Source organism: Halyomorpha halys, unplaced genomic scaffold, assembly GCF_000696795.3.
Source record: "Halyomorpha halys isolate HHAL.00 unplaced genomic scaffold, Hhal_1.1 Scaffold1020.1, whole genome shotgun sequence".
NCBI classification, from domain to species: domain Eukaryota; kingdom Metazoa; phylum Arthropoda; class Insecta; order Hemiptera; family Pentatomidae; genus Halyomorpha; species Halyomorpha halys.
The window spans coordinates 400,974-421,522 of record NW_027106408.1 but is presented as its reverse complement, the minus strand read 5'-3'; the positions used below and the strand labels follow the sequence as shown (position 1 = coordinate 421,522).

At 29.4% G+C, this 20,549-nt stretch overlaps 3 protein-coding genes and 1 long non-coding RNA gene across 6 annotated transcripts in view; 2 read left to right on the top strand and 2 right to left on the bottom strand.

The window, feature by feature from the left end:
* The window catches only part of nmdyn-D7 (nucleoside diphosphate kinase homolog 7), a 16,522-nt gene extending 5,784 nt beyond the window's left edge, over positions 1 to 10,738 (top strand). The window contains exons 7-11 of one of the 2 annotated variants that reach the window (XM_067044772.1): positions 597 to 730; positions 1,198 to 1,305; positions 2,379 to 2,486; positions 4,936 to 5,005; positions 10,599 to 10,738. In XM_067044772.1, coding sequence (XP_066900873.1) covers positions 597 to 730; positions 1,198 to 1,305; positions 2,379 to 2,486; positions 4,936 to 4,965 — 380 coding nt within the window. In that variant the 3' untranslated portion in view covers positions 4,966 to 5,005; positions 10,599 to 10,738. Of the gene's footprint in view, positions 1 to 596; positions 731 to 1,197; positions 1,306 to 2,378; positions 2,487 to 4,935; positions 5,006 to 5,411; positions 5,548 to 10,598 lie in introns of those variants that run through there. The other variant, XM_067044773.1, reaches the window with a different exon arrangement.
* On the bottom strand, positions 4,851 to 12,076 carry LOC106687864 (alpha-2-macroglobulin receptor-associated protein). The gene is made up of 7 exons (XM_014432015.3): positions 11,747 to 12,076; positions 10,785 to 10,926; positions 10,509 to 10,679; positions 9,764 to 9,877; positions 7,989 to 8,088; positions 7,061 to 7,217; positions 4,851 to 5,526 (listed from the first exon to the last, which is right to left on the bottom strand). The coding sequence occupies exons 1-7, from the start codon at positions 11,957 to 11,959 to the stop codon at positions 5,311 to 5,313; spliced, it is 1,113 nt and encodes a 370-aa protein (XP_014287501.1). The 5' UTR covers positions 11,960 to 12,076; the 3' UTR covers positions 4,851 to 5,310.
* A 2,133-nt stretch (positions 12,077 to 14,209) lies between these two features.
* Positions 14,210 to 20,416, top strand: LOC106687876 (probable enoyl-CoA hydratase). 2 transcript variants are annotated; one of them, XM_014432030.3, is made up of 8 exons: positions 14,210 to 14,425; positions 15,332 to 15,431; positions 15,503 to 15,741; positions 15,822 to 15,966; positions 16,266 to 16,415; positions 17,111 to 17,274; positions 18,896 to 19,002; positions 19,524 to 20,416. In XM_014432030.3, the coding sequence occupies exons 1-7, from the start codon at positions 14,423 to 14,425 to the stop codon at positions 18,953 to 18,955; spliced, it is 861 nt and encodes a 286-aa protein (XP_014287516.1). In that variant the 5' UTR covers positions 14,210 to 14,422; the 3' UTR covers positions 18,956 to 19,002; positions 19,524 to 20,416. The 2 variants fall into 2 exon arrangements, with proteins under 2 accessions (XP_014287516.1, XP_014287515.1); XM_014432029.2 differs by lacking the exon at positions 19,524 to 20,416 and having other exon boundaries at positions 18,896 to 19,061.
* Positions 16,472 to 18,542, bottom strand: LOC136795141 (uncharacterized). The gene is made up of 2 exons (XR_010842701.1): positions 18,096 to 18,542; positions 16,472 to 17,990 (listed from the first exon to the last, which is right to left on the bottom strand). It is a non-coding gene; the product is annotated as an uncharacterized lncRNA (long non-coding RNA).
* Positions 20,417 to 20,549: the final 133 nt, after the last annotated feature.

Here is a 20,549-nt window from a genome sequence, read left to right as displayed (position 1 = left end):
TGGACCCGGATAGAATATCAAAGGCCGAGAAACATGCCTAACCCTTGGAGAAGGAGAGAGCACAGAGATGTTAGGAGAGAGAAAAATAATAACCAGGAAAGTAGAGCATCACAAGTGAGACCCAGATTCAATGATCGTCGGGAGGACCGCAAGTGTTATGGTTGGGGTAAGGTTGGGCATCTAGTGGCGCATTGCCCGCGCACGAGATGTTTTGAATGTGGGGCAGAGGGACATATAGCCCGACAGTGTCCCTACATGTATCGGCGGAAAGAGCAGAGTCAGCCTGAACCAATGGAGATAAACCTGGTTCCAATAAATAGTAACAAAAACTATGTATTATTAACCAACTTTTCGCTCCACTTTGCAAGGCTTCGTCAGGGCTGATAAGAATGGTGTTCTGTACCAAAAATCTTCTTCCAATAATAATATAGTAGTTATAGTATAGTATGCTTATACTCTCCCATCTCCATTATCAATTGTATTTGTAGAAAATTATTCCATGTAAAATCTATTCCAGATCTCAAGTTGATAAATAATTACTAGATAATATATTTTGATATAACATTAACTTAATTTGAACAATGTTTGGTTTTCAGGTCATTTAGGAGAAATTATGTGTATGATTGAACACGAAGGATACTCTATTACTGCATTACAAATGTTTTATATTGATAATGTCAATGCTGAGGAGTTTTTTGAAGTATACAGAGGTGTTCTTCAAGAATATCCTGTGAGTATCTTAATATTTCATAACTTTATTTGTATTGAGTTCAGAAGTTTATTTAAAAAATGCAAATTTGCATGTCTTTACTATCACATAATAAATTCCTAATTTACAATAATGGCTTTTTAATTGCTTTAAAAAATATGATTAAGCTTTTAAGAAGAGGATTTATATTAAGATTTTTATTTTATTAAGATTTTACCAATTTTTTTATTTATTTTTTTGAATGTTTAATTTTTAAATTGCTACTCGATATTTTTTTTACATAGACTGGCTAGTTAAAGAAAAGTAAATTTTTATTGTATTTATATCCTTACAATGCCACAAGGGAATCTAAGGCAGTAGTATGCTAGTATACTCTTGTATTATGCATTTGTATGTATGTATTTTTTAAATTTAATAATAAAGGAGATTATGAAGAAAAAATAAAATTAAAAAAATATTGTATTTATATATAAAATTTTTATTTACAGGAAATGGTCAGTGAATTAATATCTGGAGCATGTTTGGCAATGGAAATAACAGGAATGGGTGAAAAAACTCCCAAGTATTTCAGAAATTTAGTTGGGCCTTCAGATCCAGTAAGCATACCAATAATAGAAATTTCATCAATAAATTAAGAGGGTTTTATTTGATTTATTTTTTAAAATCACGCTGAATAAATTATTTGCCGTTTTGATGAATCAGAAATGAGAATCAGTTAGTTCTCTCAAAGATGGCACTATTATTGTATATTTTGGAGTAAATAAAACTGAAATTAAACTGGATTTTCCCACCCTTCCTCTTAAGATGCATACATGTATTTGAGATGTTTCTTTTATTTTATATATGTATATATAGTTGACCGTAAAAATAAAAAAAAAAAAAGGAGAAATTCACCTTCGACCGCAACCCTGCACCACTATCTTCCTATATATTTCTTTTATTTTATTTTTAACTTTTCAAAATTAGAATTAATTTTATTTTCCCCAAAATGTTCTTCTATTGTATTTTTTTTTTAAATGAGAGAAAATATGTTTCTTTTTTTACTGATTCATATACTGTCGAGTTTGCAGCTGTTATTATTACCAATTTTATGGATTAACTTTGATTACTGATACCTCCACTTGCTCTTCTGAGTACCTATTAATATTCCATGAGACATCAGTTAATTTGACCTTCAAGATTGTTCCCAATATCGATTTCTACCAGATACCTGTTTCCCATCTTGTTTAGAGAAGTATGAAAATATTGTAATTTTGTCAACTTTGCTCGTCAACATTTTTTTTTTTTTTTGCTTCAACATTTTTTTGGGAAGAATGATCTACGTTCACAGGGTCGGAGATTTATGTTGTTTTTTTTTTATGTCGCTCTCTGCAACATGTATATCTGCTTTAACTCTAATTATTATACATGATTGTTAAATATTTGAAGGGAATTGGCTGTGATAGAGAATTATGAAAATTCCAATTCCTAAAATTGGATCTCAAATTTAGCCTGAAAGTTACATGAATTTGGATAAATATGATCCAAAAAATTTGATAGTTTTAACAGAGAACATTTCTGGTTCTACAAAAATATTGTTGAATCCATTTCTTAATGTTTTTTTCAGTATATTTTTCATTAGTTAATTCTCAAAATCCATGGTATTAATTTCTCACAAAAAATATTGCAGGAAATGGCCAGACAGTTGAGACCAAATACTTTGCGGGCTATTTTTGGAGAAAATAAAATTAAAAATGCTATGCATGTAACCGACTTACCAGAAGACAGCATTCTAGAAGTAAGTACTGAATTAAGAAATATGACACTTAGAGATATGATAATATCTTGTTGAGAACATTGTTGGCATTATTCCTGGCCAATTAGATAATTGTTTGTCAAAGGAAAAATAAAAATCTAATCATTTCTAATCTTTTTCTTCTTCTTTTTGTAGATTAATTTCAATAATAGTTAAAAAAAAAACCTTGGTAATAGACAAAAAAAAGTCAACTTCCCTCATAGAATTTTTATATTTTAGGATGCAAATAATCCAAAAGTCACAAACAAAAACCTACCTACATTTTTCCTTTTGACATTAGTTTTTTTTTTTCATATCTAGTACCAAATTCAACAGGTGACCCTAGGATGATCCATGGAACTCATCATAACCATTTGCAATTTCATTTCAAAATATATAAGAAAACTATTAAGTGTTTAGTTGAAATTACTATTCTAAAACCACACACAAAAAAAAGAAAAAAGTTAAGAATTATAGAAAAAGAAGGGAAAACGTATAAAAATTATTTTATAATAATTTTAAATATAATTAAAAAAATAACCATAAAAAATATACAACATATTGGGCTCTGTTTGTTTTGATTTATTATTTTCAATAATAAGCCTGTTACTTAAGAAAGGTATGTTCCATAACTACTTTTGAGTCAAAATATGCTTTTCACTTAACTAGGGTAAATTTTGATGTAATTCACTTCATCTGTTCAGATACAAAACCTACACTTGGGTAAGAAAAATTTACTATTTAACTGCAAGTGGAATATGTTGATCCCTTATGTGTAATTTGAGTTTTTTTATTATTAAACAAAAAAAAAAAAATGATAACCTAAAAATGTAAACAGACTAACATAGAATCCTTCATGTAACTTGATTTTAGAAAAGCACTGTTGTGCATGTGTCCCTTATTTTTCTGCTTTTGTGGGTTTATTAACCCTCTTAGAGGCAAGAGGCAGTTTATTAATACTAATTTTTTTAAGTTTTCCACTTACGTGCACAAGCCCGCTTTCATAAGTTCTTTTATCTTCTTACTTTATTGCTGTCTGTGAATTGTATCCTTAATATCTAATTATATGTTCAGTATACAAAACCGAATAGTCCAAGAGGAGAAAAAAGGCCATCTCACCACAGTTCTTGATTACTTTAATGAAAACTATACAGTTGGGAGTCAAAATTGATGACTCTGCCAACCATGGTAAGGGGGAATAAAAAATGGTGGCTGTTCTATAACTTATGAACATTTCAATTTGGAGTTCTTTCTAGTAAAGAAAAAAATGGCTCATTATCTTCTGTTAGAAAATGGTTCAAATTTTAACCTTGACTACACAAGGGATACAGTACATTTCATTAACAAGTAACTATTGAAGTTTTTAAAATGCACGCCCCATAAAACTTACTTTAATGGAGAAAACCTGAAATTTTTACTCATTTTTCATTCGGAGCCCCATGTCCTTAAAACTAACTGAAACATTAAAAACCTTTATTAGGTATATGAACATATGAAGATAAACATTATTCACTGCTTTATAGTACATTCAAATAATGTAAATCATAATTTGGGTGTCAATAAAATAGCTTAATTTAATAGGCATCTGAATTCTAGTTCCTGAGATATAGCTTTTCATAAACCAAAAGTTTTTTCTGAATGAGAAATCGAAACTTTGCAACTTTATTTTGGCGAATAACGTGGAAAATGCTACTCGTACTTCTCCTCAATTGCGAGCTAATAACCATCTGATCTGTACATCATTTGTAGCAAGTTACATTTTCCATAATACTTGCTAAAATACTGATTTTTCGTTATTTGAAAAAAAAAAGTTGTTTTTTTTTAAAAACTGTATCTCAGGAACTATTGAATGTAAAGAGAGATATTAGGTTTCATATTTCAGCAAACTTACTCTACTTCAAATAATGTTATAGTATGTTTTTGTGTCCTACAGATTGTTTTAATGTTTTGCAGATCTGAATGAAAAATTAATTTTTGTAATGATTTATAACAGCCGCCATTGTTTATTCTCCCCCAACTATGAGGAACATTATTTTGTTTTCATTAAAGTATCAAAAATTGGGGTGAAGTAAGTTACCTTTTTTCCCCAACACTCTTGGACTGTACATTGATTTTAAAAAGAAATAGGATACAATTGTATAGCAGTATGGGGAACAAAAAGTATTATTTATAAACTTTCAATTATACTGTAATAGTAATTTTTTTTTCATTCATTATTCATTGATTAATCTTTCTTTGTAATTGTACATCTAGCTGAGGTTTCTTTATTTATTTCTTCCTCCACTCCTCAGATCCATAGGCTTCGTTTTACTATTGAGACATTTTGTGATCTATTAAATTGAAAAGGATAATATATACATTAAAATATACGTAGCTAATTAAGATTTTTTATTGATTAAGCATAAACAGTTTGTTAATTCACACTAACTATCAAATTTTATCTTTTTTACAGGTTGAATATTTTTTCAAAATCTTGATATAATCTAGAAAGGAACTTAACCCATCAATTAGGATTATTCATTGTAAGTTTGAGATTTAATTAGTAATAATTTAAAAATATTTTCTTTCTACCATAACTTAGGAAGTCCAGTTTCACTATTCTTTTCCTTAATTTATTCTAAAATTATAACATGGAAGTGTTAATGATTAATCACGACCACTGTACAGACAAGTGAAAGTTAATGTTTACACATATTATTTAAGATCTAAAACTCTTTAAAGATATAATATCACATAAACATTTATGATAGAAAAATATATAGAATAATTTTGGTTACTGGTTAAAATTTACAATTATAATATATACATCAGAGAATTAAATATTATTTTACAATTCAGAATGTCTAGCTGCAATTCTAGACTCAATATCTAAATGTATTTTAGCAACTTTTCTGGTTTGCTTCTTTATCATATCTTCTGTTATTTCAGCGGTTGAAAGTTTGTCAAGATCTTTACTTTTCTTCTTCAACTCTTCCTCCAGTGCTGCATCAACATGCATTCTTCTCAATTTTAATAGACGTTTTTCATAATGTGCTAATTCAACCTAAAAAAACAATTAATGAGAAAATTTCTAGAGAGTATTTTAAAATTAAGACTGAAACTGATAAATTATTTTAGAGTATTTTATTCTAAATTATAAGTATCAATGTTTTTATATTAATATATATTATAATTGTTTATACTAGCTTGTAATAATTCATCACTGAAATATATATAAATTAAAAAAAAAAAAATTTTACTAGGGAATAAATATATCAAAAAAATGTTAAAAATTGGGAATATTTAATAATTTTCTATAACAATATAGATTTTGGATAATAATAATAAAATCAATTATGAAACCAACATAGGATTTATGGAAAAAATAGAGTACTTTTTGGCAGATGGATAAATTAAAATACTTATTTTGAATAAATTTTTTAAAAGTACATTCACTCGTCTTATTTTGAATGCCAAAGCAAATAAGCACTTAGTTCAAAAATGAATAAAAGTAACAGAATTTATAATTTAACCAGTTCTACAAATCCAATGTAAGTTTCACACAGAACATAATTCTGATAGTTTATAATTACTTACTTTTTAATGCTTATATTAATAATCACTTACTTTTTAATACTTATATATTTATTTTTAATAATTATAAAGATAATGTTTTTCATTGTATGTCATATACACCATCACAATATGCAATACATTAAGGTCTTCTTTAAATAAAAGTAGAAAATTAAGGACTGTTAAGAACGTATGTATGTAAATTTATTTTAAATCCATAATATATACATTATGTATTCAATAATCTAGATGATTCGATAGTTTGGACAATCTAATCAGATTATCAAAGTCTTATTGTAAGTGATATTGCATACCAAAGTAAACACAAGCAGAATACTGACTAATTTAAACTTCAAAAAAGTGCTACAACATTCAGAAGAAAAAATGGTTTTTATCTGTTATTTAAAAGTACACATAATAGCATATACTACACAACATTAAAAATAATTTTTTATGATGAATAGAATCAAAATTTTGAATTTCTAGCCCTCCACTTTAAAGAAGTTCTATTAATATTATTAACAATAGATCTGTTTCATTGACCACTTTTGACAGTAAAAAACAGTCAGAAGCATGTGCATTTTTCGACGACTTGAGTACCAATAAAACTGAAAAAATACATTTGTTCCAACCTGTACAAATGCCAAGTTCAGAACTATTTTGACTGATCTAGGAATCATTTGAACATGCAAGTACATTAATACTGAACTAGTTCAGGATTTATTGTAGAAAAATAACCTAATGTTTAAGTTAAAATACAGTTATGTAAAATTTAATTTTATCACAAAATCCTAAAAAATGAGTTAATATCTAAGTTATTGTCTTGTTTTCTTTTCACGATAATCACGAAATGTACACCTAAATCAGATAATACAAGAAATGTAATCCTGAAAATTTTGGAAATAAAAGGCAACTTCAATTATCTTTACATTAAAAATGCCAAGATAAGAAGATTTGACTGAAATATTTGATAAAACTTATGAAACAGAAAAAAAAATTAAATTATTATAAAAAAATATACAAACCCTGATTGAATCCAATTCATCAGGAGTGAAATTAGCTTTAATTGCAATATTCCATAAACCTTGAACTTTAGGCTCGACAAAGTCTCTACTATCTGGTCCACTCATTGCAAGTCTGTACAACCTGTCATAATCATCCCTGATTTCTCTGTGTTTATCCCTAAAGTATAAACAAATCCATTATTATTTACTAATAAATTTTAGATCAAGGGTTTCCAAATTTTTTGCCTGAGCGTCATACTGACTTCTGCCGTAAGGACCAAGGCTCTAGTAAACTCGTCGTAAAAACATACCAATGAACTATTTTCTCATCTTATCATATCATATATTACGATTTACAGATAAATAAATAAACCTGATAATTATTTTTTATGATTTACATAAAATATAAATTTGATAACAATATCAGAATAAACTATAATGGAACAGGATCGGTAGTGCTCGGGAAAAGGTTTTGGCCCACAGTCCATCGTTGGAAGACCCTACATTAGATCAAAAGTAATTAATAATACTAGAAATGTTGTGTTAATAGAACTCGGGTTACATTTGAATTACTTCAAGTTCTTTGGGTTGTCCATACATATGAAACATTAAGTTTCTACTTATTATATGGTATCTTCTTTATGAGATTCAATGTATTTAATACACAAAATGAGTGCAATTTAACAAATGCAGGGAAATATCCATTTTTTGTTTTCTTTAAAATTTTAGTGGTGCAACAAAAATAAATATTTAGAACTTTTAGCACTGTATTTGTATTTTTAACCCTTTTAAAAAATAAACTTCTGAAGTGTTTGTGAAAATAGAGGATATATAAAAAAATAAAATGATACAAAATAGTAGGCAATTAAAAATGAACAATTTTATAGAACCTTAGAATAAAGAACTAAGCCTAGAGATCTTACCGAAAATTAAAAATATTAATACCCACCTTAATTGATTTACTTTTGACAAATAATCTTTAGTTATATCATCTCCTTCTTCAGCCTGGTCGATTTCATTCAAATGTTCCAGTTTAGTATCAACTGAATCTGAAAGAATAAAATAAATATATAAAACAATGTAAAGAGAAATGTTAGTCATTTAGATATTTTATTTATCATAACCACATTGCTATTTTTATTTTAAAAACCATAAAAGTAAGTGATACTACAATCCATAGGAAAATGCTTGTCTGCTTGGGGTAGGGCTTGTTGTATCCATATTATAATAACTAAGTACGCTGGTAGAGAAGGAGGAATACACCACTGCTTACTGACTAGGAGAGAGAGTATAGTCCAAGAGTCCAAGAAGAGAAAAAACAAAACCAATTATTTCACCCCAATTACTGATTACTCCAATGAAAACTATATACATTTAAGAGTCAAAATTAATGACTGCCAGGCATGGTTAGCGGGAATAAAAATGGGCAGCTGTTCCAGACATTATAAATATCCATTTTGAGCTCTTTCCAGTAAAGAAACAAATGGCTCTTTATCTTCTGTTAGAAAATAGTTCAATTTTTACCCAGACTAAACAAGAGATACAGTAAATGTCATTAAAAAGTAATTATTGAAGTATTTAAGATGTACTCCTCCTGAAATTTATTTTATTCTAAAAAAAACCTATATGCTGATCCTAAATAATCAACTTCGTTATAGTACATTGAAATAGCTCTAATTTAGGTGCTAATATGCATCTTTACGTATTCTAGTCCCTGAGGTATAACTTTCCATGAACCCAAACGTATTTTCTTAACAATGATAAATCAATATTTTGTAAATTTATTTAGGTAAATATCATGTAAACTGCTACTCCAATTACTGCTATTACTCCTCAATTAAGTAAAAATAGAGATCTGTACATTGTTCATAGAGAGTAGTAATTTCTATGATTTTTGCCAAAATAAATAAGAAGATAGATAAAGAAAATACTGTTTTTTTTTTTGTTGTTTAGAAAAAAAATGTTGCTGTCTGAAAAACTGTATCTCAACTAATATTGAACATAAACTATTACGGCTCATATTTTAGAAAATTTACTCTACTTTAAAAGATGTTCCACTGAGTTTATTAGTGCCGTATATAGTTTAAGATACAGAGCTTCAAATGAAAAATTAATTTTTTATAACATTTGGAAATAGCCATATTTTATTCGCCCTAACTATAGTTGGCAGAGTCATAAATTTTTACTATTAACTATATATAGTTTTCAGTGAGTTAATCAAAAATTGGGGTGAATTAATTTTTTTTTCCATGGAATCTTGGAATAGTAGCAATATATAAATATGAACAATCCTCTTGTTCATTCATTGGTCCATCCAAATTATTGATTTATTGGCTGTTTGTGTTATACGATATTAATGTACAAAAGTCCTAATGTTAGATCTGCAAAATAGTATATTTACATATACATAAACTACGAAGGGTCATGGTTAATTATGAGTATTGAAGATTAAAATACTAGAATTATTTTTAATTATATTTTTTTACCCAAGCAAAAGGTCATACATCTAGCCTAAAATTTTGTTTGGTTTCTAGTGATATCATCCAATAATGGCCTTCAAGAAGTGGATGACTAACATATTCTAAGTTCAATTTAAAAAAATTGATTGAAATAATTTCGCTTAACATTCATCATTGATATTTTAAAAGTTAGATAAGTAAACTCAAATGATAAAACAGTAATATAAAAATAAATTATAATAATAATAATTCTAATTACACTTACTCTTCCTGGTGGCATCCTGATCTCCCATTTGGACATCATTCAAGACAGAGTAATATTGATCCACCTTTTCCTGATGGTGTTCAAATTCTTGTCGTAGGATATTAAGTTCCTCAGCTGTCAGAGATGATGTATTATTTTAGTAAAATTTATTTATTATAAAAGCACAAAACATATTTCAACAAGATAAGATATAATATGCCATATTTAAAAGGATTTTAGACATAAACAAACTGGAGTCAAGATCTGGTATAACTTCGAAAATTTTGGCCACTGTCTTGAAAGGCTTAGAAGTAAGACAGCTTTGTCAGTAGCGGATCTAGAAATTTTCACTGAGATAATTTAGCTAAATTACATAAATCTAATAAAAAATGTTTACCTAATTTAAATTTTAAAATACATCTATTTTCCAATCAAAGGCATAATAAAAGTACCTGTTGTATTTATGTGTAATAGAAACTAGTTTTCAAGTAAATCAATTTTGTTTTTTTGGGGGGGATTTCAAAGGGGTTGGAACTGCCAGTGGTTTGAGTTTATGTTGTAAGTCAATTTGTGGTAGAAATATATCTAGTATTCAATTGCTATATAAGTGAAAGTAAAGATATTGATATTAAAATTTATTGTAATTTTTTTTTAAACTTCATAGAAGTTGAATAATCAACATCATTATAGGAGATTATGAAGAAAATTGTTAAAGAGTGATTTTAACGATTACAAGAACTTTTTGTATATTGGGACCATGACTTACGAGTGAATCCAGAAGTTTCAGCTTTCTCCCATAATTTATTTAATTTTTTGTCCTTAAAAAGACTTTTGTTCATGTACTTTACTTTTCCAGTTTCAGGCTCATGTTCTCTATGTTTCTGTGGATTACTTACATCATCAAAATGCTCAAGTAAACCATACGAACTCATTATGCCTGAAAATGAAATGAAATTCATTTTAAGTCCTTTAATAAAAGATAATAATAAAGTGTAACCTTTAATACTAATGAAAATGGTGTTTAATTGTATGTATAATTTACCTACTAATCTTTTCCTCATGTCTGCTTCAAGTAATCCATCTTTATCTTTTCCTTCGGCCTTCAACTTTTTAAAATTTAACTCTTCTTTATCATGTATTTTTAGTTCAGAAAAAAGAGATTTCAGTTTAGGTTCTGTAAGTCTCTGTGAAGTAAATAGGTTTAAAAATCTGAGTGTTAATTACTATTACTAATTTAATCTATGAGATTAGTAATTAATCTCAGTGATAAACAACTAATCTCAGTACTAATTAGAACTTATAGGTAATTATAATGCAGCAAGCCTGAGAACCATTCACAAGTGACTGGTTTCATTATTGGTAGCAGTATCAGATTCAGCAACTAATGAATAACAAACAATATATAATGATCAACCAATTATGTCTGTTGGTTATTTTGATATCTGCTATATATTTGTGATTCCACATCAACTATTTTACTTTGAGCTTAACGCTTGTTCACTACCATTTGGTACATAATTAAGGAGTGATCAGAATAAAAAAATTAAATAATTTTTAGCTTCCATGGAGTAGAACATCTATTATTTCTTTTTTTTAAACTAACGTCTTAAAAATGTGAATACAATGAAGAGTGAAAACTTTGTAAATGTATAAGGAATAAAATAAAAAGGGTTTTATTTCAACAACTAACACACTTCGGTAGATGCTCTGATCTATCTATAATTACATGAGATGGTCGGGAGTGTAGTCAGCAAAGATACACAAATAAACAAAATGTATTTATTTGGGCCCGTATTTTTACCTGAATTTTAGGCCTTCATCAGAGTGAGTTAAGTGGAGATTCTGTTAAAAGTCATTTAACAGAATATATGGTTAAGTATATAAATAATTTCTTATGCAGTACAAATAAAAAACCTAATATGTTGTATTTTAATCTCCTGAGCTGTTAAGTCAAGGAATTCATAAAAAATATACAAATAATTTTCAAAAAATCCTTACTCTTACCGATTGTGCTTTTGTCCACAGTAGATTAAGCTTTGCCATCCTGAAAGGTTTATTAATATTTCGTATATTAACATTGGGTTCATCAACAAATTGTACTTTATTGGGAGTCTTGTGATGTTTAGTATTTACTTCCTTCGAATATTTATTTTCACAGTATGATAGTGTGATAACACTTATCAGTACTACAGAAATAATGTATTTACTGTAATCCATAATTTTCTGAGACTAATGGAGATCTTTTATCGACTATCAAAATTAAGCCGAACTAGGCCTTAATTAATTAAAAGCCAACATAGAAACAATCCTCCCAAAAACTGTTATAACCATAATAGAGGTTGTTTTTAAGAATTGTTGATACCTGAGTTGGAATAAATTTAAAACTATAAATTAAAGTTGTATAGATAAAAAATTAATTTTTTTAAATTTTATGTTGATATTCCAAAGGTATATTATGTAGGGATTGAAGGTAGAATTACTTCATTATTCAGTTAGACTAATAGAAGTGGTGCCTTCATCCAAATGAATCTGGTTGTTCAATAAATCTTCCCCTTACTTCATATAAAAGAAAGGCATGGCCCGAAACTGTTACTCAATTCAATCATGAGATTATTCTGTTCTTTGAAATTATGTTAGTTGGAGTAATAACCGTACCAATTGATATCCGCTCGCTCATAACTTCCGATAGGCCTCAGTTGGTGAAGATAGGTACTTTTAATAAATAGGGATCCTTGTGGCCGAGGTGTAATAAATAAGTTCCTTTACAGTATCCTAAGCCTTATACTGGACGAGTTAAAAGGAAAAATAATACGGTTCGCTTAAATATATAATATAATATGGAGTTTAGAATTTCTAGGAGCATTAGGATTTTCGAGCCAATTTTTACTCGGTTGGTTAAAAGAGGTGGTCTTACCCTAGTCTAAAGGACTTCGTTTGGTTCATTCATCCTTCACCAAAGGTGAGGACGAGCGCTGGAAAGCCATTAGATGTATGAACCGGTCATATTTAAATGGTGTTATGTTTTTATCTAGTCACGCGGGACTCCCATATTTGAGGACATATTGAAAAATTACGTAAATAAATAAGGGTAAAAGTTTACAAATTTGTATCAGAAAGGCTCTTTACGTCACAGAACTGAAACTGGAACTATTTAAAGGAAATATTCCTCATGCCAAGAAGTTATGGCATGTTGTACAGTCTTTGAGAATTTATCTTATAGTTGAAAATACGCAAGAGAGGGTAGGACAGAAGAAGGTGGCAGATACTGATATTTGGTTTGACAAATTGTGAAATTCGTTTATTAAGAAAAAACAATGTGTTATAGACCAGTCAATGTATGTTCAAATTTGGCTCATACCTAAATTAAAGCCGAGGTAATTATTATTTTATTATGACCTTATCTAATCAAGGTATTATCAAAAGTCCTGAAGATTAAGAAGTGCACTTGTGTCAGGGACCTCGTGAATCTTTTTTTGAATTTCAACAAATATGAATTACCTCGTACCTCGGTAACAGTACACCCTAGCAAAAGCTGTATACAAAATTAAAGAGCTTTAAAAACTACAAATTTAACTTTATCTACCTTTTTAATAAATCTAATATTTTTTAATACAATCTCCTCTAAATAATGTTTTATTTTTCACCGTTTCTTCTACCAGGCTTTTTTTTTTTCATATAAACATGGCTATTTTTCATAAAACCTGCCTGGAACGATAGAAACGCTCAAAACCGATTTACCATTCAATTCTACCAAAAATGCCTAGATACCTCGTTATAATTACATGGCAACTCGTATACTTCCTATTATAAATAACTTCAAAGCTATTTCTTCGGCGAAATCCGTCGTTTTTATTATTTTTTACACTTGTTCAGTGATGTACAGAGAAGGTAAAATCAAGACATCACATTCTGAACTTGATTTAGGAACTTGAAGAACAGAAAAAAAACGTATTTTTTTTCATTCTTAAGAATCTCCTAAAATATCGATATTATTTGTTATCTAAGATATAAATATTTGTATTCGATATTATTGAAATATCGAAAGATCTATATTGATATTAGTTCAAGTCCTTTATCACAACAACCTTACGTCAGGGCTGTCTGTTTGTAACACAACTGGCAATTCAGACAGTCCTGATGAAGCTATGCAAAGTGGGGCGAAACGTTGGTTAACAATAAATAGTGTTCTTTTACTATTTTGATACCTTTATTGACTGCCACCCGGACTCTCTTCCTAAAATCTACTTCATACGCTCAACCATCTTTTTTCAACCCTTCCTAAACTTATCTTGAAGATTTAAAAGAAAAATTACAAGTCAAGCATTTTATTTGCTATTGATATAATTTGTTTTTTGTTATTAATGTTCATTCTCAGACACTTTTTTTTTATAATTATTTTTATTTCTGAGGACAGTAATGTGGGTGGATATAGCAGGTGTTTATTATTTGTTAGTAACATATGTAAGGCGGCGGACATTGTATGCCAATTTTCCCCAACTTTTTTGATTTGAAGAACAGTAAAGTTATGGCACCTCTTTGTATAGAATATCTTTCGCCGGTTTAACAGAAAGATAACCTAGTTGGCTACCTCATACCTGTTCTCTCCATTCGTTGGTACCATAGATTTCTAAAACTTTTCAAAGAGGGAGATGAATTCACCAAGTTTCTAAAAGTCTTGAAATGGTGAATAACTGTTTTTTTTTTTTACTCAAGAAAAAAGCATTACTTATCGGCTATATCTTGTACTATGACTAAAAAATGAACTGGTAATAAATTAAAAATAAAAGTAAACTGGGTTTATTGGTCATTATTATAATTGAATAACATCCACTACCCCACAAAAAATTTAAGTGGATAGAGGTGATGTATTACTTACTTTTATTTTGAACATTTTCTGATTAGTCCTGCAAGTATCAAGCAAAATTACATTTTTAGCCAATTCTAAACTCAGTTGTTTAATGCCTGAATTTGTTATACTACATTTGCTTTTCTAAATGAGACCATAAAAAAAGAAAAGATTGAAGCCAATTGGTTTATCAAGGTGTTAATGGTTTGGGTTCACATTAAATTTTTTTTTTGTATTTAACCAAAACCTTTGGGAAGTTATCCAACCCTCTCATCCATATGTAAGTATTGATCTATTTAACCTGGTCCTGAAGAATATTGACTATACACCTTGTATTGAATTTTCCCAGGATAAGCTTATAAAAACCAGTTTCCCCAACATTATAAAAGTTATAATAATGAAAATAGTAGGTATTAACAGCAATGGTTTGTTGTACATCTCTTCTATCTCAACAGCCCTGATAAAGTGCTTCTCTCAGTAAAAACGTTAGCCATCAATAAATAGAAACAATTTTTGTTCTTGGCCACAGCACTGACTATCTTCAAATTCACATACGGTCAATAATCTATATATTAGAAAACTTATAAGTGTTTATTTTATCTTTGTAAATGAAGAAAACAACTTACTGTATTTATACCATAATTTAAATAAATTGAATTTGCATTAAAAATGTTTATAAATTTTAAATTAAAGTATCAACATAACTAACTAAATTACCATAATGAATATTTGCATATGTCTAGATGTCTTGGAGGTTACTAAGGAAAGGATTATTGCCAGTAATAGCAATTCAATATTCCAAACAGCACACCATTCTTCAGATATTTAGATATTCTTCATCTAGTAAGTTTTGGGTGTAGAACATGTTTACAGTTTATTCATTCCCATGATATTTATCTGCTAATTGTTTACAGATTCTTTAATTATAAAAAAAATTGGACCTATCACTTGTATTGGTCTAAATAGGCCAGATTCCAAGAATCGTTTGAATATAAATCTAGTGAAAAAGTTAAAGGAAGCCATTGATTCTTTCGAAGGAGATGACTCTTCACCTGTTGCAGTGTTGTATGGGGAGAGAGGAAATTTTTCCTATGGCTATGATTTAACCGAATTCAATGAAAATCCAAAGTATTTTAATGAAATAGAAGATGTTGTTAGTAAACTGAGCATGTAAGGGTTTATAATATACTTAATTATTTTTAAAACAAGTATAACATACGTTTGATGTTTTAGGGCTTGCTGGAAACATTTACTTCCAAGCCTATAGTGGCAGCAATAAGTGGTTTTGCTGTTGGGTTAGCATTTGATGTAGCCCTTTGGTGTGATTTTAGAATTGTTGAAGAAACTGCTGTGATGGGTGGTTATGCTAGAAAATTTGGTAACTAGAATTTTTTTCTAGACAAATTAACATTCGCCTTGAAAATATTTGTTTTTAATTGTTCCACTTTTTTTTTTTATTCATCTTCCTCCCATGTATATTCTGATGCAAAAAAAAAGAAAAAGATTTTTTGCTTTTCATAATGACAGTTATTTAGATTGCTTTAAAACAATGTGTGTTTTGTTAATAATTGCTTTTTGTTTATTTTTCATTATTTATTTACTCATTATTCAGATTAATTAATTATAATAAATGTGCTTTTGAATGGTATTCCATCATAATTTGTTTTAATTTTTTAGGTGTTCCCATTTCTGATACTATAGCAAGGAGGTTGTGCTATAATCTAGGTGTGAATAAAGCTCTTGATCTCATGCTAACTGGTCGGGTTTTAAAGTCGAAGGAAGCATTAGAATCAGGCATTGCAACAAGAATTGTAGCATGTGGAACAGGTTAAGATTCTCAATATCATTGTTTAAATAATATATAATAAATCATTATACAAATAATAAATTAATGTAGTTTTTATTATCAGAATTATTTTGGAATACGTCCTTTATCTTGCCACATCTTCCCTGAATCTAATTTCAATGTTCATCTAGATGTCTTGGAAAACCATATCATAAATCCAGAACAGGATGATTCATCATAATATTACTCTTGAGTTTCTTGATTGAGAAGCTGCTGGACATGTTATTTCCAGATGCTTAGTTTCTTATTTATTTATTTGATCACTGCCTCGCATATGCATGTTTCTCGGTTTATATCCTATCCTTTCTTTCCTGATATAGCCTTAAAATTTGTTTATATTTTCAGCCTGCGAGTTGTCTTCAGAACCATGCAATTTTTCTTTGGGGATTTTTTTTTTTGCTGTTCTTATTTTGTTTGTCTTTGACCTGGAAACTATGTAGTTTGGGTTCGAGTTTATTCTTCTGTTCAATTTGAAATTTAGGTTTCAATTCCGGATTTTTCATAATCAAGATTTTGTACTTATTTCTTTCTGGTTAATCTCCTATTTTTTTAAATTCCCTTTGTGGGATTAATTATTAATCTTTGTTCAATCATCTCTTTTATTTTTAATTATATCCTGTGTAATCTTTATAATACTTACTACATAATAATATTACAGTTATGTTTATTGTTTCAGGTTTAGGTCAAGCTGTTAATTTTGGAAATTCATTAGCTAACATGCCACAAGCTTGCCTTAAAGCAGACAGGACAGCAATAATTTCATTTAGTAAAAAGTATTCTGCAGCACATGTTAATGATATATTACAGATCAAAGAAACACAGAGACTAATTGCTTTGGAGGTATCGTTCTTTATTAGTGTCTATTTTTAAAAAGGTTTATTTTATTTTCCTCCATACCTTGCCTTTCGGCAACTGGAGGTTCGATTTTATTGTAGAAGACAGTAACATTAATTAGTTCCTGTTAAGAGTCCCATTACTTCCTCTTCATTTCTATCCAATGTTCATTGGATTTTGGGGTTCATTTTCAATAACATGCTGCTGCCTTCTTCATGTAGCTCTTATACTGTAGTAGGCTAAATCTAATATTTCCTTTCACCAATACATAAAGGCTTTGTAGTATGAGTAATTCTCTTCCATTATGAGATGAAAAAATCTTCATCAAGACTGAAGAGGCAAGTACTCCTTTTTAGCTTGGCCCTCATTGCTCCAAAGACTGTGTAGGTCATGATAAAATATTCAGTAATTTCTGGAACACTGCAAATGGGGCTTAGGATCAAGATCCTTTCCCTAGCTTTGCAACTTGAGAGATACAGTAGTCAGGTTAGACCAATCTTGTTCCAAGCCGAGACTGGACGATGAGAAAGTATTTCCTTAAGGTAGGGACCCACTGCCTGTTCCATTCTTGAATTGCATTTTCTTTCAGTACTTCCTTCCGTTTATTGGGTTGTTTCCTTTCTGAACATTTTTTACTGAAGGTGTTTGATACCAAGAGAAGAGAGGTATCTCTCCTGCTAGAACCTTGTCTCATGAGACACTATTCTGTACACTTTGTTTTCCTGAAACAGAGTTATCTTCTGGATAGATGCTAACCCACTCTTTTCAGTTTGCAAGGTTCAGGCTCTAAGAGACGGATGCCTACCTCAAGATACCCTGCAACTTACCTTTGTAGTTGGCCATGGTCACTGAATATCGATGGCCCTCCCAATGCACTACCAACATGATTGAGTCCATTCAGGCTGACAGTCACTTTGCTTGCCAACTATTCCATATGAGGTTTCATATAAAACTTCCTTCAGGACCTTACCATAGGTTACCACTTCAGTAGGAATGATTGCCTCTCCTTAAATGTCTAAGGTGATGGAGTGTTCTCTCTCAATCATGTCCCTTAGAAGGATGGCTTGGGTTGCCATCGCCACCAATCAGGTGCACTTTTTGAAAATACAGATTATTACACTATGGTTTGTTATTTTTAACCAGTTATTAATGAAAATATCAAATTACTTTAATCTTTCCTTACCACATAGGTGATGAGAGTATTGTAATTGGTTTAAATTTTCTATTTATAGTTTTCAATGGATCTATCTATTTTAAAGACCCCTGAGTCCAAAAAAAACATTTTTGGTCATTGGTCTGTCTAAACTAAAATGTTCTGTTTCTTAATATTGCAAACATATGGAGTAACAGTTTTTATCAATATAAGTAGTGGTGATAATATTCTATTCAATTAGAAGTAGCTTTAATGACATAATATTTTTTGTTGACTATTAATTGAAGTACTCATTTTTAAAGTGAAACAAGACATCCCAGTCTTTTACTTAAGCTTAAAATACAATTTTAGACCGAAACTATTATTGAACTGGAGGATCTCAAATTTGTTATCCAAAACTGGACGTATTAGTTGTTAAAAATATAATAATACTAATTTTGTTTAAATTTTATCTGAATGAAAAATATTTTTTAGGAAGCTGAGAAAGGTTTATATATTACTGAGAGTGAAGATGTTAGGAAGAAAGATAGTTGAAAATAAAACTATAAACATTTACTGTATACTTTTACCTATGGTTGAAGGTATTTTAACTTTTATTATTTTTGTAAAGTGTAAATAAAATATTTTTTTTGTTCAAAGACCTCTTCATTTTCTTTGAGTTCATTTTATTTAGATCAGTAATTTCCTGTTTTTAATATAATTTAAGTTTTCTGCTCCTTGATTTAAACATTTTATTTCTCTTGTTGGCTTATACTGATATTAATGTTGCTAATAACTTATATGAAGCAACTGTACGACCTTTCCTGGTCGATAAGAAAAGTAAAAAAATTATTTGATCCCAGTTTTAGCTATTAAAATGTTACCCAGAAAAGCTGTCGTTTTCATTACATCAATTGTTAACAGTTACCTGCGTACTGGATATTTCCCCGATATGTGGAAGAAATCCGAGCTCGTAGTAATACATGAATCTGGAAAATAGCTATTGCCCCCTCAGTTTGTTACCCATTTTTTAAAAATTGCTGGAATTAGTTATAAAAGAAATCTTTCTTTTTTTTTTTTACAGTGTATCAAAATAATTCTGGATTTTCAATTTGGTTTTCAGTACAGTCATTCTACTCCGTAACCGTTAACATTTTTGGACTTGAACAAGTGTTCGATGAGGTTTGGCATTGAGGTCTCCTATACAGCCTTATACAACCTATAGAAAGTAGACTCTGAAATAGTTCGACGATATTCAGTCCTCAACGGCAGAACATTTTCTGTTAGAATAAATGAATTTTACCCTCAGACAAACCCATGCTAGAACTCCATAAGGTCCAGTCCTTCTCCGCTTCTCTTCCAATCCAGTCCACACATTCCTCCAACTATGTTTGCTGATGATATAGCAGTGTTGTCTCAACATAATGACATAATAATAGCTATAAATACTTTACAAAGGCACCTTCATGATCTAGAACAATAATTCACTAAATGGATGATTAATCTGACCATTGAGATAAGTGTACTTCAAAAGTTTTTACTCTCAGATGCCCACCAGAACTAATCCTCAAAGGTAAAAATGTCCAATGGAATCCTGCCCGTGTAACATTAAGATACCTGGAAATTCACCTCAATCTCCGCCTTACCTGGAACCACCATATCAACATCTAACTAACTCAAACCTATGCCAGGTTAGCAGTGCTAATGTCTGGGGAGCGGCATCCTTTATGAAAAAAAAAATTACAATAATTTCAAAATAAAGTTTCAAGAATCAAAGTGGATGCTCCTTGGTTTGTAAGAGATAGCCAATTGCATTGGGAATTATAAATGGAATCAATAGAATACATCAAAAAATGATTCATAAAATTCCACTTCTAGTTACCGACAATTAAGGGGGCAGTGACTTACAACTTGGGAAATCCAACTTCATCCCGAAGATGTAAGACATACTGTTATAAATTTATTGGTTCTGTTATTGACATTGCTACAGTTTTATTTTTTTTTTTCATCGTCTTTTTCTTAAATTAACTTTCTTTTTTTCCCTATTAGAAGTCGATTATTTATTTTATTAAATCTATAAATGTCATTTTTTTTGTTATTTACTTTTCTTTTTCTCTCTTCTTAAGGATTATTATTTTTATCTTTTTTT

What these genes read in the sequence shown, in the direction of transcription:
- LOC106687864 (XM_014432015.3), bottom strand. Translation starts at nt 11,959, where the DNA reads ATGGATTACAGTAAATACATTATTTCTGTAGTACTGATAAGTGTTATC. An exon ending in CATGAGGAAAAGATTAGTAG is followed by an intron (nt 10,680 to 10,784) that starts GTAAATTATACA and finishes TTTCATTTTCAG; the next exon opens with GCATAATGAGTTCGTATGGT. An exon ending in TGAAACTTCTGGATTCACTC is followed by an intron (nt 9,878 to 10,508) that starts GTAAGTCATGGT and finishes CATCTCTGACAG; the next exon opens with CTGAGGAACTTAATATCCTA.
- LOC106687876 (XM_014432030.3), top strand. An exon ending in AATTGTAGCATGTGGAACAG is followed by an intron (nt 16,416 to 17,110) that starts GTTAAGATTCTC and finishes TTATTGTTTCAG; the next exon opens with GTTTAGGTCAAGCTGTTAAT. An exon ending in AGAGACTAATTGCTTTGGAG is followed by an intron (nt 17,275 to 18,895) that starts GTATCGTTCTTT and finishes AATATTTTTTAG; the next exon opens with GAAGCTGAGAAAGGTTTATA.